Raw genomic sequence first — 17,139 nt, 5'->3', positions numbered from 1 at the left:
CCCCGTCGTCAGCCCCTTCACCCGCAAAAAAGGTAAATAGAGCTCAGCGAACCCCCCCACACCCACCACCGACTGACCTTCATCAATGAAGGTGGCAAGAGGAGGGAAAAGCGGAATCCCGCGGCGGGGATTATTAGACATTCCAGCGTCAACATCAGCGTTAGCAGAAGAAGCAGCAGTAGCATTAGCATTAGCAGTAGCAGTAGGGATGGGAATTGATAGGATTTTATCGATACGATTCCATTATCGATTCTGCTTATCGATTCGATTCTTTATCGATTCTCTTATCGATACCTGATCAATTTATAATTTAAATAAATAAATTGGAAATGCAACAGAACTAAGCTGGTTAGAATAACAACATGCAACTTGACATTTCTGATTGTCATTTATTGTTGAGCCCCCATGTCAGGGGCGACAGTGGCTCGGGAGGTAGAGCAGTCGTCTGGCAATCCGGAGGTTCCCGGTTCGATTCCCGCTCCTCCCGGGCAGCGTGTCGATGTGTCCTTGAGCAAGACACTTAACCCCTAACTGCTCCCGATGAGCAGGTTGGCACCTTGCATGGTTGCCTGCGCCGTCGTTGTGTGAATGTGTGAGTGATTGGGTAAAATGTAAGGAACAAATTGTAAAGCGCTTTGGATAAAAGCGCTATATAAAAAAGCAGCCATTTACCATGTCAGAAAAATACAAAAACTGTAAAAAATAAAACATTAACTATAGCCTACACTTAAATAAAATAATGTATTTGAGATTCTCTTAAAATGTATTTATTTTTTTTATTCTTAAACTAATTTAATCTATTGAATAACAGTCGTTATTCCTCTGACTTCTGTCTCACACACACACACACACACACACACACACACACACAGACACACAGAGCTCCCTCCCCGGGCCCCTGTCCTGTAGGTATTGGCTTGTGTTGCTACACGGACACATTTGTATGTTGCACCATGGTACTTCCTGTCTGACGGACTTAGTAAATAAACAATCCGGCTCTTATTATATGTGAACTAAAGAGTACAATGTTTACAGAACAGTCCCCACCCGCTGTTTTATTGTATTTGTACCTGTACTATCCGCTGTCAGCTGTTTATCTCTCTTTGTGAGCTTGATTAAATAGCGTTAGCTCACGTTAGCTAGCGATAGCTCCGCGGCTAATTTTAGCTCACCCTAAACTAAATCAATGAAAGCATTCAAGTAGTTTTCACTGCACATAGAAGTAGCCAAACAGCGGGAGCATTTCGGGAGCATATGACCAAAAGCCAGGCAATTTCGAGCCCTTAAGGAATCAAATAGAGTCTGCCATGGCTACATGCTAACGCGCGCAACTGTAGGAAAAACCTGGCAGCGTTAAGGGAATCGAAAGTCACAGGAGCCACACGGTTCCCAACGGGAACCGGTTTTCGATTCCCATCCCTAAGTAGCAGTAGCATTAGCGTCAACAGCATGTTCCAGGATCGCCAAGACATCGCCCACTACAGTGGAACGATCGCCAAGCCGCCCCGGCCCTGGTGCCGAAACATACTCCACAGCACGACCAACACCGACATCGACGCCTACTGACACAGACCTCACCTTTGTACAAGCCGACCCGATAGCCAAACCTTGCACGCTGCCCCTCGGTCCGTCGCCGTCAGCCGAGGAACCACCAGCATAGGTCTGCGTCGTCGAAACAAGCTCCGGAGAATCCAGGGAAACACAATCCTCCGGTAAGCCCTCAACATTATTAATCTTCCTTAATCTTTTCATTCCGCTAGCTTGCATGGTGCATAGCATCCAGTACGCTGGGACGAAAATAGAGGAAGGGTGTGTCATGACCAGAGTCATGATTATATGGGTGGTGCCACCATAAGGGGCGGGGCCCCATACAGGTGGGGTGCATGTGTTTTTGTTCGTGGGAGATACATTAGGTATCACAGGCGATATAGAGTATCTCGTAAGGCTCAGAGCGGGAGCGATGCCATACGAAATATAACCTTCTGTAGTGTGGTAGTGAAAGGGTTAACCCTTTGTAGTGTGGTAATGAAAGGGTTAACCTTCTGTAGTGTGGTAGTGAAAGGGTTAACCCTTTGTAGTGTGGTAATGAAATGGTTAACCTTCTGTAGTGTGGTAGTGAAAGGTTAACCTTCTGTAGTGTGGTAGTGAAAGGTTAACCCTTTGTAGTGTGGTAGTGAAAGGTTAACCTTCTGTAGTGTGGTAGTGAAAGGTTAACCTTCTGTAGTGTGGCAGTGAAAGGTTAATCTTCTGTAGTGTGGTAGTGAAAGGTTAACCTTCTGTAGTGTGGTAGTGAAAGGTTAACATTCTGTAGTGGTAGTGAAAGGTTAACCTTCTGTAGTGTGGTAGTGAAAGGTTAACCTTCTGTAGTGTGGTAGTGAAAGGTTAACCTTCTGTAGTGTGGTAGTGAAAGGTTAACATTCTGTAGTGTGGTAGTGAAAGGTTAACCTTCTGTAGTGTGGTAGTGAAAGGTTAACCTTCTGTAGTGTGGTAGTGAAAGGTTAACCTTCTGTAGAGTGGTAGTGAAAGGTTAACCTTCTGTAGTGTGGTAGTGAAAGGTTAACCTTCTGTAGTGTGGTAGTGAAAGGTTAATCTTCTGTAGTGTGGTAGTGAAAGGTTAACCTTCTGTAGTGTGGTAGTGAAAGGTTAATCTTCTGTAGTGTGGTAGTGAAAGGTTAACCTTCTGTAGTGTGGTAGTGAAAGGTTAACATTCTGTAGTGGTAGTGAAAGGTTAACCTTCTGTAGTGTGGTAGTGAAAGGTTAACCTTCTGTAGTGTGGTAGTGAAAGGTTAACCTTCTGTAGTGTGGTAGTGAAAGGTTAACCTTCTGTAGTGTGGTAGTGAAAGGTTAACCTTCTGTAGTGTGGTAGTGAAAGGTTAACCCTTTGTAGTGTGGTAGTGAAAGGTTCTGTATCGTATTAGCTCTCGCTCGGCGTCACTCTCTGCACTGTCCTCGCACACGTGCACACGCACTGAATAAAGACCACAATGTACCTTTAATCCCAATATTTGTCTGACCACACCCCTATCAGCTTACCCATATAAGCAGGGGTGGGGCCACCCACTCGCCTCCTTCTCGCTTTCACCACAAGGAAGTGCCTCGGTAGATCCCCACACTTGAAGTGATGTGATGGTAGGAGAAGAGTTGGAAAACAAGGATACGTTGACATCATATCTTTATTTTCTCTCTCACTATTTTCGAGAAAATACGGCGATATTGTCTTCGTACTGGAGTGTCTGGAAGATGATGATCATTCTAAAAATCCTCCACCGGTTTTCGTATTGGGAGTTTGCGCCGCTACATGCTTTTCCAACTGCAGTCCTTGCTGTGTGCTGGTTGCGGTAAAGACACAGCTGGGCTGTAGGACGCGCCGCTGTTGTGAGAAGCGGTGGGTTCCGGGTTTGGTGAGTTATGTTTTGCTGGCAGGCTCCACTTGTCTGTTAGTGCTATGGGGGCTAATTGACAATGTTTATGAAAACCGGCCCCAGGCTAGGGTCCTTTGTTCAGCCTCTTAGGCGACAGAAGACCTTGGTCTGAAGCCCATTATAGTTTTAACTAGTGGGCCACGACCATTAACACTGGTGATCCCTGTGTTTTCTGGACGAGTGGATATCTCTCTGTCACCGTGTAGGCCCCTTCTTTCATATCCAAATGAGAGTATTCCCTCACGAGGAGATATGGGCATAGATGTTCGATAGCGGAAGATCTGTGTTCAAAGTCAGCTACACAGGCCAGTTGGGTATTGTGCTGGCTCCGTCGGGTGTGGTAAAATCACCGTTGTAAAACTGTGTTAACATCTTGTTTCTCTTTTCTCTTAAAAAGTGAGGAGGGTTTCAGAACGGCGGCCTGTCTGGGTGAGTGTTATATCATTGTGTACACGTTCAGGTGATAGCTGCTTAGCTTACGTGCTAGTGGTGGCCTACTGTTAGCCAGTCAGCTGTTAGCTGCGGCGCTAGCCTGCTGTGATCACTAGGTGGCCTACTAGGTTAGGCTGGGGAACGTTAGCTTGCTGCTATCGGCCTAGGTCCAGCGCGGGGTGGCTCCGGCACCTCGCGCGCCGCCGCGGTTCCCGACTCTCCTCTCCCTCACGGGGAGAGGCGGGGGGGATTCGAAGCTACTCTCTGGTCGCGCGCGCCGTTCGGTCGGCGTCTCGCGGGCGGGGGCGGTAGCGTCCGACGGTTAGGGCGGCCGTTAGCTTAATGCTACTCTGTTGAACGTGCTTTGATTATAACATGTTTTACACTCTTGACTACGACGTCATCTTTGACAGGGGATGTTCGTCGACCCTGCCCTGAGCCAGGACGGCAAGGATTGCGTCAACAAAGGGGACCGTAGCGACGGGTTGGAGCGGCGCCGCTGGCCGGGTCGGCAACACAGGACGGCTGTGTTTACTACGGGGCCTTGAGACTGCACTTCGTTGATCTACGCTCCGGGGTAGGCAAGGTTTGGCCAGACCTTATACACGTCTTCTGGCTTTACCTTCTAAATGTTTTGTAAATAACGATGTTTTCCAAAAACGTGTGTTGCTGCAATACATTTAGGATACGACGCGAGTTATGTGTGAATTGTCTTGTCACTGGTAATTAGCTTCTCCGTGCAAATCGGGTTGTTGTTACAGATGTGAAAATGATCTGGTTGTTGTGTGAGAAACATCATGTGTGTTTATATGTACCGTGTACTCACAACTAAGGGGGTTACCTAACCTATGAAGCTATGCTTAGTGACAAATGAGTAAAGAATGGTTCTTTTCTCAGCCTGTAATGACAATAAACAGTGTGTTCACATATTAACAGGTTTTCCTGTTTTAACTGGCCGTATTAAGGGTAAAGTAGGAGGATTGTGTTTTTTCCCCCCGGTTCCCTGGGGACTTCTTCATCCTCCTATCAGAGTGGACATGTTGTTGCACTACATTGTGTCAATGTGTGGTAGGGATACGATGTAACCCTTAGCTTGATTGCTGAGGTTGTGCTAAATCTGCTGGAGAACCTTTATTTTCCTAAGAGAAAAGATTGTTGGTCGCTTTCGTGTGTGCTTAGCAAGGCCTGTGGCCGATACTAATCGAGAATTATGTATTCTCTCATTATGAAAAACGGCGTTCCTCTGTAGAGTGTTTTTGCCATTTTTTGTAGGTGATGATGGGTTGTGTGTGTCATGTGACCTACAACTGGGTTGGACTGGCCACAGAAGCACATGTGTAAATTTGGACCGGGGCTCTTAGAGAGCCCTCTCTATTCTGTGTTTTTTCCTTAGTAAAAATCAGATAGCAGGGAGTTTCCTGGTCCCACGGCCTGGAATATTGGGCGTGTGCACCGCAGAAATTCCCCCGCCATAGAGTACGTCACCGTGCGCGTCTCTGTTGGTAGGACTTCCGTGTGCTGTTCAGGTCCATGTGATGGATCTGTTTTCGGGGGGTGGTCAGGGCTCCTCCTCACCAAGCGCCTATTCGGGCCTTCTGTGAGTTCGGACTCCTCCTTCCATGTGAGGGAGCCTCCTTCAGAGTACAGAGCCTCCTCCTCAGATTGTCAAGGTGAGTGGACCCTCTAGAAGGTGTCCTATTCTATTGTGTATGTATTCGATTCAATTCGATTATTGAGTGTCACCGTGCGCGTCTCTGTTGGTAGGACTTCCGTGTGCTGTTCAGGTCCATGTGATGTTAGGAAGTGTCACACCCCTCTTGTCGTTCCCCTGGGCGCCTTGGGGATTCAATGACAGGTCTAAATAGCCTGTTCATTGATGTGGGTGTGTCCCGATGCACGTATAGTGCTAGCTCGCTGTAAACAGGCGACTGACTGGCACGCCTTGGTTGCTTGAGGTTAAAATGGCGTTTTTATAAAGCAACTGGGATGGAGGTTTTTCCTCTTCCGACGACCACATCCCACGACCTGGGTTGGTTATCGACGGATTCTCGTTCATGTCTGGGGGATGATGACGGAATGGATCTGAACATATGTAGAGGGGTCTCACGCCCTGGGGGTGGGCCACCGGGCGCGGTTCGCCCGAACGTCTGGGTGGCGCCTTTTTTTCATGTTAAGATCAACACGCATATCTGCCCTTTCTCCTGGAGTAGGCATGTCGGCGTGGTTAGGGCACGGGGCTGGTTCTGGTCACGCTGGTCCGGATCAGTTGAACCCGTTGTCCGCCGGGGATGCAGATCTGCTGTTCTGGTACCCTGAGGGACTTGGGCTTTTTTCAGGGGGAAAAATGCCAGGTCGGTCCGGGTGTCACAGGGTTAAGCGCTATGGAGACCCTGGTTGGGTAAATTTTTTACTCAGCACTGTCGTAATGGCTTACGGCCATGCCAACCTGTACACGCTTGATCTCGTCGGATCTTGGCCGCTACACAGGTTGGTCCTGGTTAGTACTTGGTTGGGAGACCGCCTGGGAATACCTAGTACGGTGTGCTTGGGGCTGGTTCTCCATTATTTTTCGCTCTTCTCTCACGCATGGCGAAGAGGGGCCTGTTGGGGTGGTCTTTGACCTCCTCTGGTGACCCTGTGCTTCCCGTATCGCCAGGCCCGGTCCGAAGTAATGTTTCGTCGACCCGTAGGCCTGGGTTAACCCTTTTTGAAAACTGAAACACTTGTACTGCGGTATAGCCGGTGTATACTCGCAGGTGTGTTTTGGAGTTTTTTCTTGAGGGGTTATAGGAACAACCGCCACATTGGGTAACACCAAGGTGGTTGATTCCCTGGTGTGTTGGAGCAGTGTCAACTCCCGGGTTCACCGGCTCTGTTCAGCTGTCCCCTCTGGCGCCTGTCTCGTCCGCAGTCTCCAGGCTAGGGTTAACAGCCTGTTGCCTGGTTTTTCCCCGGTGCGCTGCCTGCTTCCGTTGGTTAACCTTTTTTGTGTGCTTACGGCCATGCTGACTGCCTGTTCTGCAGGGTCAGTGTGCCAGGCGGTGTACTATTGGGGGGACAGGGCCCGCTCGGCTGAGGGGCCTTTGTCCGAATACGCTGGCGATGTGGGGGGCGGGGTCACTAAGTGCCCACCTGGTGGGGTCTTGATGCTGGCATCATGGACTTCTCCGGGCCCCCGTTCCAGGGGGTCCAGTCCCTTTGGTGGGTCTGGGTCTTCCTTCGCGCTCCGCTGCTACGGCCTTGCCACAGGGTTGGGTTTGCCCTTGACCCCGTGATTCTGGGGGCAGTAACAAGGTTGTTTCCTCCGTTCGTTCCCGGGTGGCATGCGGGTTGTGCGTGTGTGTAGTCGTGGGGTCAAGCCACGGTCTGCTCACCCTGTGCGTTGAGTTGCTTGAGTGCCTCTTCGCACGGTCGGGTCCGTCGCCCTCCCGTGAAGCCCCCAATAGGGGGGGTGCCCTCCATTAGGGTGGGTCGGGGGGGCTCGGCCCTCCCTGTTCTGATGGTTGTGGGGGGCTTTCAGCTGGGTGTATTTGTCGGCCGATGGCTCTCGCTCGGCCTCCCTTGTGCAGAGAGTGACGCCGAGCGAGAGCTAATACGATACAGAACGTTAGGTTATGACTATAACCAAGTTCTGTTAGTATAGCGACGCTCGGCGTCCGACGCCGCTGCAGCCCTTGATCTCGCCTTGTGGTGAAAGCTTGGGAAGGAGGCGAGTGGGTGGCCCCACCCCTGCTTATATGGGTAAGCTGATAGGGGTGTGGTCAGACAAATATTGGGATTAAAGGTACATTGTGGTCTTTATTCAGTGCGTGTGCACGTGTGCGAGGACAGTGCAGAGAGTGACGCCGAGCGTCGCTATACTAACAGAACTTGGTTATAGTCATAAGCTAACGTTAACCCTTTGTAGTGTGGTGGTGAAAAGATTAAGGGCTACTTTCAATTTCTCAACCCTATCCTATATTAACCAGTTACTGGCTGTAAGGTTTTACAAACACGGCTTCTACGTTGGCATTCAAATGTCTTGCACCCACACCGACACGAGCTATGGTCCACGCCCAGCACAGCCTCTCCTACGGTGCCGCCTTCCACTAGCACAGCGCGCCAGGACCAGGGTGGCAGGCTCTCTGTACTGACAGCAGCTGCTGCCTTGTGACAGCTCGGCCAACCTGGCATTCCATCTGAGCCTGATACCTTAACCATACTGAGCCCTGGTACCTTAACCATACTGCCCAGATACTATCTGAGCCCTGGTACCTTAACCATACTGCCCAGATACTATCTGAGCCCTGGTACCTTAACCATACTGCCCAGATACTATCTGAGCCCTGGGCCCTCATTCATCAACGTGACGTAGAAAATGTTCTATTTCCATACTTAAGCACAGAATTTAGAATGTGTGCACGCACAAAAAAAACGGGACTTATCACACGTGCGTACACAGGTCCTACGCACACCTGTCTTGATAAATATGACTTTGATCCTACGTTTGAGCTTGTGCACTGTTTTACGTATTTGCATACCAGAACCGCCCCGATTAACCATATACGGTAATGGAACACCCCCATGAAATGTGGAAAAGTGGACTAACCCGAGCGAACTCTGAGAGACTTCACTGGAGCGAGATTGATCCCCGAGGTCCAACCAACAAATTGAACGTATAATCTTCGGTGCGCCGGGAGCCAAGGATGTTGACTGACCCAGTCCTGCTACAGAACCAGCACATTGACAGAAATAAATGACAAGAGATGACCCGACATTAAGCACTGTAATGACTGAAATTAAATCAATTTCAGCACGCCAACTCTGCGCTCTACAATGCCTATTGTGTGCGCTCGTCATGAGCCCGTGGTTCTGATCAGAGTCATTATGGCTTCAGTGGATAACCCTGATCTACATTGTGATGTTTTAGATACCCCAGTAATAACATTACAATTGAATTAAATACAATTAGGCCTGAATGAGACTCCGGCCACCGGCACATTATCAGCCAAAATGCGCGTTTATTGATGGAGCAAACTCTGAGAGATTGTTCAGAGGCGCTGCCGAACCAAGATATAATATGATGTGTATAATATAATGTGTGTAGAGGCATATGATACAATCTATTTTGTTGTTGGTATTAGGTAGCCTATGAATTACATATAATAGCAGCCAGCCTACATTATGCAACAGTAACTTGCGCATATATAACACACAGCCCTGCGAAGCCTGCATACAGTAAACTAACTTGATCATTAATCTAGCTGTTGTATCTTTACGCTTATGAAAACATTAAATAATATGTATAGGCTATAGGCCGCCTATATTCTCAAATGGCTTAATGGCTATCCGAGTCCTCGATATCCTCGCGGACGGACCAGTATTTATATGATCATATCATATTCATATTCATATCATAGTTTACTCTATCAGCCTACCAGCATGTAATACGTTCTTTGTTAGAACTCAACTCGTTATTATTTTGCGCATAGATTGCAGAAATACGGGAACGTTTTGATTTAGGCTTTGACATTGTAAAACTAAATAAGTGAAATTCTGTAATATCACCCACACGATATATGCTCTGTGTCCAGAGCATGTATGCTTTTCATTCATAAGACACATTTATTGCATGGGTCTCTTGAAAGGCGCTATGTAAAATGAAGCTATTATTATTATTATTATTATTATTATTATTATTATTATTATTATTATTATTATTATTATTATTATTATTATTATTATTATTATTATTATTATTATTATTGTTGTTGTTATTATTATTATCATGTCTGTGTGCTGAGCTCAGTGAAGTTTCAACGGAGCGAGGTAATCTATTCTAATCAACAAATTGAAGTAGAAAGCATTCCGTTGTGGCCAATCTTATTTGGAAACATGACACAAAATAATAGTATGTCGCTTTTTATTTGAAACAATATTTAATCGCGTTTGGAGGTGGGTGTTCTGCTTCTGCCCCCCGTGCCAAACAAGCAAGCCAACCTCTTGTTCCCGCATGAGCCCGTTATAATTACACTACTGTCGCTATTTTACAATGAACTATAATGAATTACGGGGCATACAGAAGTTGAACACGCCAGTGTTGGAAGTAATGCACGGAAGCTTATTTCCGCGTTGAAACTAATGCATGAACTGAGGAGCGCTTATGCCGTAGTAACGATATTCTACCACTGGGCGTCAGCTAAGCATGCTCAGAGCTGTGCGTACACATAAGCACAAAGTCAAGCACAAGTTCAAATAGATAAATCCCACACTTTGCTTAGAAATGGTCGTACGCACGGCTTAAGCACATATCTGTGCGTACGTCAGGTTGATAAATGAGGGCCCTGGTACCTTAACCATACTGCCCAGATACTATCTGAGCCCTGGTACCTTAACCATACTGCCCAGATACTATCCCACATAGCCGGTGTGTATCTCATGAGACCAGAGTCGTACTAGTAGAATGGTGTAGTGGGGGAGGGGTAATACTAGATTTTGACACTAGCAATGATTCTAATAAATATGTATAACAGACTAAAACATAACTGGCAATAGGATGTATAATAATTAACATATACATTACAATACTACTAAAAGCTTTATTATATCACACATATTGCACTGTTTTGGTACTATTTTACTTCATGGGAGACACACTAGTAATGATTAAGTACTTAGTAAGTCTCTGTGTCCCCTAAAAGGTTAAGCGTTAACTACTTTACTTTGCTACACAAGATTTCTGGCAAGGTAAGCAAAGTTGTCCTCCATTCATCCCCCGTCTCTTTGAAACCGTCGCTATCATCAGTGTAATACATACTGTAGACCTTGGATGCCAGGCTTGGGTCACCGTGTCCAGCCAACATTACAGCCTGTGCCCACAGCCTCCGGTTAGCAGAGCCTATGAGCAAATGGCCAAACAGGTGTCCCTCTCTGTCCAGCACCTGTCATCTCCTCAGTGTCCCAGTGGCCGGCAGGCTGTCCCTATTCGCCCAGCGTCCAGCCCCACAGCCTTACAAGGACCTGGATAGTCCACACTTGAAGGTCACTCACTGCCGTGACCCTAGTGGGAACTACCAACTACAGTAGCTGACCTCATATGAGAGATATGGCTGTTGGAGCATTAGCCATGGGTACATGAGTTCCTAGTTAGTCAGAGGCCCCAGAAAAGATCCTACAAAATAATCTGATGGTGCAATATACTGTAGGGCGTAGAGATTAACTGATTTGCATTGGTACATTGATACAATAGTCTCTTATATAAGGCAGCATCTAATTTATATAAGAGTGTCTCTTTTGCTTAGAGGTCGCTGTTTGATGACATTAGATATTCTACCTTTAGGCACAGGTTACTGTAACCACAACATGCTTACATTCATCGAGGAAAACAGTATAAACAGCTTGCTAGAGAGAGAGAGAGAGAGAGAGAGAGAGAGAGAGAGAGAGAGAGAGAGAGAGAGAGAGAGAGAGGAAGAGATAGAGAGGGAGAAAGAGAGAGAGAGAAGGAGATAGAGAGAAAGTGTGTGTGAGAGAGAGAGAGAGAACAAATGTGTGTGAGAGAGAGAGGGATAAAGAGAGAGAGAAACTGTGTGTGAGAGTGAGAGAGAGAGAGAGAGAGAGAGAGAGAGAGAGAGAGAGAGAGAGAGAGAGAGAGAGAGAGAGAGAATGAGAGAGAGCGATTGAGAGAGTGAGAGAGTGTGAGAGAGAGACCATCGGAAGTTATGTCAGGATGTAAAGCATTCATATCTCCCTCCACCTCAAAGATAAAGGCCGGCAGGGAGGAAATAAAAGATACAGAGGGAGAGAGAGGGAGAGAGAGAGAGAGAGAGAGAGAGAGAGAGAGAGAGAGAGAGAGAGAGAGAGAGAGAGAGAGAGAGAGAGAGAGAGAGAGAGAGAGCCTGAAGAGGACTGGGTGCAGAGCGTAGGGGTCTTGAGGGTGTGTAGTTAGACTTAGAGACCATTGACTGGAGGGAGATGTTCTCTTTGTTGCAGGGAATGCCAGGTCAAGAAATCCGTAGACAATATATTTATCATAAGGACCTATGACCCATATTGTATTTCCCTCCATTTTTTTTTCATTTAAAGAAATACTTTTCCCCTACTCCCCCCAGCCTGTTCACCAGATTCTCACCCAACTTGCTGTGTGGAATCTGGGGGGCGTCGACTCTTTGTGTCATTTAGATAATTGTAGTAGTGAATCTCAGGTATCGGCACTGGCACCGGTATTGAAGATGGTCAAATCCAACGATACCCAGTCCAATGATATCATTGTCTCTGTTCGCCCACCAAGTGTCTGGGTCTGTCTGGGTGGTTTGTGATTGTCATTACGAGATAACTAAAAGTCTGACAGATGTACATAATGACTAAATAACCACAGGCATTACAATCCTCTCCCTCAAGATAGCTCTCTGCTGCTCCGAGCAAACTAAGCTGTGCTCACTTCAGGCTTATAAACACAATTGATTGGACCCATTCGATTTTATTTTATTTGGATTTTTTTTACAGTCTGCCTGAAACGACTTTTGATTTGGTTGGGAGTTTATTGCTGAGCAGGGTGGAGAGAAGGGCAATAAAGGCAAATAAGTGAGTGTGAGAAACAAGAAGTGTTTCAGTACAGAACACATTTCCCAGTGAAGTTTTAGCTGTCAAAGGAAATTAATTTAGAATAAAAAAACACACTCCAAGAAGAGGTACTGACTGCTGGCAGACTACTAAACAAGCTGCCTCCATACAAAAAAGTATCACTTCATTAAAATAATAAAGTCATGTTCTTTTACATGGAGAGAAGGGGGAGACAATTATCATTCTTTTAAATTAAACTAATAACTACTCTGGTTTTGATTGATTGATTGATTGAAAACTTTATTAACAGATTGCAGAATGGGTACAATACAGTACGGCTCAATACACACAATTGTTAAGGGGATGCAGACCAGAGAAAGACTTTCGTCTTGTTTACATCAGGGTCCCCCATTTTCAATTCATCAGGACATACATGACATACAGATAGACAGTACTGCTACATCTAGACATTTATTACATACCAGATTTGCAAATACAGTACTGTTTGTGATACAAAAAGAGTCCAGAAAAGAGTATATACATTTGACGTAAAAACTGTACATTGGGGGAGGTTGGGTAGGTGGGGTGGGTGTGGGGGGACTGTACATTGGAGGTGGTTCGTGGGTGGGGTGGGGGGGTGGGGGGGTTGGGTAGGAGGGGTGGGGGGGGAACACTGTACAAATGTACAAGCAAAACTGTACATTGGAATATTGACAAAACCATACTTGGTAATTTACTGTACATTGGAGGGGGTTGGGTTAGGACATTTACATGGGCCAGTTTCGAATTGCAGTCTCCCGTAGGTGTTCTTTGAGAGTGTTTTTGAAAGTGGGTAGTGATTCACATTCCTTTACAGCTTTGGGTAGGGCGTTCCACATTGATGTGGCATAATTGCGAAACGTGTTTAGTCCCTTGTTTGAGCCGAATCTGGGTTTAACATGATTTGTGGAGCTCCCTCTGGTGTTGTGATCGTGGTATTCACTGACCTTTGGGAAGTATTTTGACATGTACATGGGTACCTTGGTCGTGTAGTGTATCTTGTAGACCAGGCCCATTGCAAGTTGCTGTACTCTGTCGTCTACTCTAAACCATCCTACAGTAGGTTGTCAAAGTGGGCAGGGGTGAGGTGGGTTCTAGGAGTAAGGTCAAGCAGTAGTCTGACCAGTTTGTTTTGAGATGTTTATAATTTTGTTTTTAGCGCCTTTGAGGTGCTTTGGTACCATGAGGTGCAAGCATAGTCGTAGTACCCTTGTATGAGTGCTCCTGCCAGAGTCTTCAGGGTATTCTTGTTTACCAGAGAGGAGATCCGGTACAAGAATCGAGTTCATTGGTTGACTCTTTTTATTACATTGGATGCCATTTTGTCACAGGAAAGATTAGCCTCTAGGATGGAACCCAGGTAGGTAATTTCATCTTTCCTTGTGACAATATTGTCACCCACTGTAACTGAGAAGCCGTCGGTCTTACTGAGTTTGTTATTTGAACCGAAGAGAATGGACTCTGTTTTGCCCATGTGTAATGATAGTTTGTTATCAGCGAGCCATATGCAGATTTTGCCTAGTTCCGAGCTGAGGGTTTTTTCAACCTGTAACTTTTTCTTGTCAGAGACCAGCAGGGCTGAGTCGTCTGCGAACAAGAACAAGTTGCAGTCACAAGCTGACGACATGTCATTTGCATAAATTAGGAACAGTAGCGGTCCTAGTATGCTTCCTTGTGGAACACCACAGCTCACTGTGAGGAGGGGAGATAGGGTACCATTTACCGCCACCATCTGTTCTCTCCCCTCCAGGTAGGATTGCATCCAGCTCACTGATAGACTATCAAAACCCATTGTTTTTAGCTTGTCAATCAGAATGGAGTGATTGACAGTGTCGAAGGCTTTTTGTAGGTCCAGCATGACCATGCCGCAGTATTTACCTCTTGTTTGATGTGGTCGTTCAAATAGAGAAGGCATGTGTCAGTGGAGTGGGATGTTCTGAAGCCAGATTGGAATTCGTAGATTAGATTTTTTTCCCGCTAGGTACTTTTCAACCTGTTTGTAGACTATTTTTTCCATGACTTTCGAGATGGAGGTAAGAATAGAAACAGGGCGGTAGTTGCCTGGGTCTAATTTACTGCCCTTTTTGTGCAGAGGGGTCACTCTCGCAATTTTGAAGTCCTTGGGGACGTGTCCCTGTTTTATGGAGAGGTTTATTATGTGTGTGATGACTGGGGTGATGGCGGCTGCTGAGTCTCTGAGGAATTTGGAGGGGATGTTGTCATGGCCAGTGGCCTTGTTAGGTTGGAGGGTGCTCAGTTTTTTGAGTACCTCATCTGTTGTTACCATTTCCAGCTTGAAGTCGTCTTTGCGGACCCCTAGGTTTTTGTAGTAAGCTACTATGTGTTCTACCCCATAATTCCCTGAGTGGGAGGGTAGTTTGTTTACCAGTGTTGTGGCTATGTTTGTGAAGAAAATGTTTAAGTAATTGGCTACATCTAGCTTGTCTGTGATGAGTGTGTTGTCCGTCTTTATGTTTATGTTTGAGAATCTGGTTTTACGTTTTTTACTGCAGCCTAGTTGATTGTTGAGTAATTTCCAAAGTTCACGTGGTTTGTTTTTGTTTTCCTCAGTTTTGCATTGATGAAGTTCTTTTTTGCAGTTTTGATCATGGAGTTTACGTCGTTTCTTAGTCTGTTTCTTTCCAGTTTGAGTTCAGTCACGTGGGCTTGGAGTTCATTGCTCGTGCTTTTTGTAAGCTTTGACAGACTTTTACGAAACTCAGAGCATTTTTTGTCTCTGGTTTTCATAGCGGCCAATATTTCGGAGTGCATCCACGGCTCAGCGCGATTCTTTTACCCTGGTGATTCTTAGGGGGGCCATGTCGTTTAGTGTTGTTGAAAATTTGGTTTTGAAACCAAGCCATGTTTCTTCTACCAGTGTACCATTGAGCTCATCTGACCAGTCCAGACTCTCCAGTTCAAGGTTAAAGGCCTCGCTAGAGTAGGTTTTGAGTTTCAAGTTCAAGTTTCTTTAATAGTTGTCATACAGAAGTACAGAATACTTTTATACAAAATGCTTCTTACTGTTACGCTCCAGAGACTGTGCAAGACAAGATAAGTATGAAATAAAATAACATAGTATAGCAAGTCAAGTCAAGTCAAGTCAAGTCAAGAGTTTTAATTGTCACGGCATACAGGTATACAATGAAATGCGGGTGGTCTTGCCCGCAACGATGTGCAATACAGTGGTACAACATATAATAGAATCAAAAATGAAAAAAACAACATTGTGCAGTAAACAGGTAACAGGTAACATGGAGTGACATCTCGGTATCTGTAATGTAAATGTAGCATGTAAATTAGAAGTAAAAAAACGAGGTCACAGTGTTCAGTATAGACATATGTACAATGTTCGATGCAGAATAGACATAACTGAGTTACCATATAATATACAATACTATGCAGTGTACTAATATACAATACTATATAGTGCAAGGCAGAAATGGGATGAGGTGCAATTTAGGTACAATTTACAGTAGGTGTACGAGTTGTAGTGCAAATCCTTTATCAATAAATATAAAGTGTGTTTGTGTGATCTAAAGTGTGGAGAGTGGGTGCTGCAGTTGTTTGTTTAAGTGAGTGTGTGCGTGTGGGTGTGTGTGCTGTGTGCATTTGATGGTTGTTGCATAGTGTTTATTGTTCGTTTAGCAGCCTGATGGCCTGGGGATAGAAGCTTCTTCTGAGGTCTCTAGATGTGACTGTTTTGTGACAGCCGGCCTTATGTCTGTATACTATTATCATCATACACAGTATTATCAGTTGTATTGGTTTGACAAAATGTTAATTTCATTTCACAAAACAATACAGTGCTACCAGTCCTGTATTGTATAGGGGTAACAACAGCAGCAGGACAGGGTAGAGATTAGGGGTGGCGGGGGGGGAATCGATACGATACGATTCCCACCCCTAGTAGAGATGCTAGCATCATTAGCTCTGATTTAATGTGGAGCTACAGGTCTCAGCCTCCCTCCATGGATGACATTGCACATAGTCTCCTCTGACCTCTGTCTGTGGCCAGATCCAGGCCCTCTCAGTGTACGTCTGTGTAACTCTACCTCCTTCCTCTCCTCCCCTCAGCTCCCTTCTCTCCATCGCCACTATGCTCTCAAATATTCATGAGCACAATAAGGTTTTTGATAAGGAAGGTGAACACGTCACATACGTACGTGGTGAGAGAGAAATAGAGAGGGGGGAGAGAGAGAAAGAGAGAGGGAGGGAAAGAGAGAGAGAAAGAGAGAAGGGGCCAGAGAAAAACAGTTGTGATTGTGTCTGGTGACTAAACACCTTGTACTAAGGTAAACAATTTGTGTACTTTTTCAACCACTGCAGACCGGTGTTGACAAGCCAAGCTGAGAAACAATGATACAGTATATTCCCTTACAAATCATTGTATCTTCGTAATCCTTTGTGACAGTAATGATGACGATGAGGTTTACCATTGGTATTATTTAGGTGCAAACGTGGTACCATGGTGACCCATTACCTTTACCATGGCTGTATCAGAGGTTATTCATACAAAGGCCGGCACCATGACTGAAAATACTGTCAAACTACAGAAAATATGACACAGAGACAATGTTGAGGTTAACTTCCATACTGTCTCAGCAAACTGTTTATAGCCTTTCTGTTTGTTTCTACTGTACTGTATGTGTAGCCTTTCTGTGTATTCATACTGTAGTTAGACACAATGGTACCATTAGACCCAGAG

At 45.7% G+C, this 17,139-nt stretch overlaps 1 protein-coding gene across 1 annotated transcript in view; it reads right to left on the bottom strand.

Annotated features, from left to right (window-relative positions):
- Window positions 1-16,523, bottom strand: part of LOC311246820 (myocyte-specific enhancer factor 2A-like) — a gene marked incomplete at its 5' end in the record, with an annotated part of 71,120 nt that extends 54,597 nt beyond the window's left edge. The window contains one exon of the mRNA XM_084337066.1: window positions 16,434-16,523. Coding sequence (XP_084193192.1) covers window positions 16,434-16,523 — 90 coding nt within the window. The remainder of the gene's footprint in view (window positions 1-16,433) is intronic.
- Window positions 16,524-17,139: the final 616 nt, after the last annotated feature.

The sequence above is a fragment of the Notolepis coatsorum genome (assembly GCF_963971535.1).
Source record: "Notolepis coatsorum genome assembly, chromosome: 20".
In the NCBI taxonomy this organism is placed as follows: domain Eukaryota; kingdom Metazoa; phylum Chordata; class Actinopteri; order Aulopiformes; family Paralepididae; genus Notolepis; species Notolepis coatsorum.
Note: the sequence above shows the minus strand (reverse complement) of the source record. Positions and strands in the feature narration are given on the sequence as shown.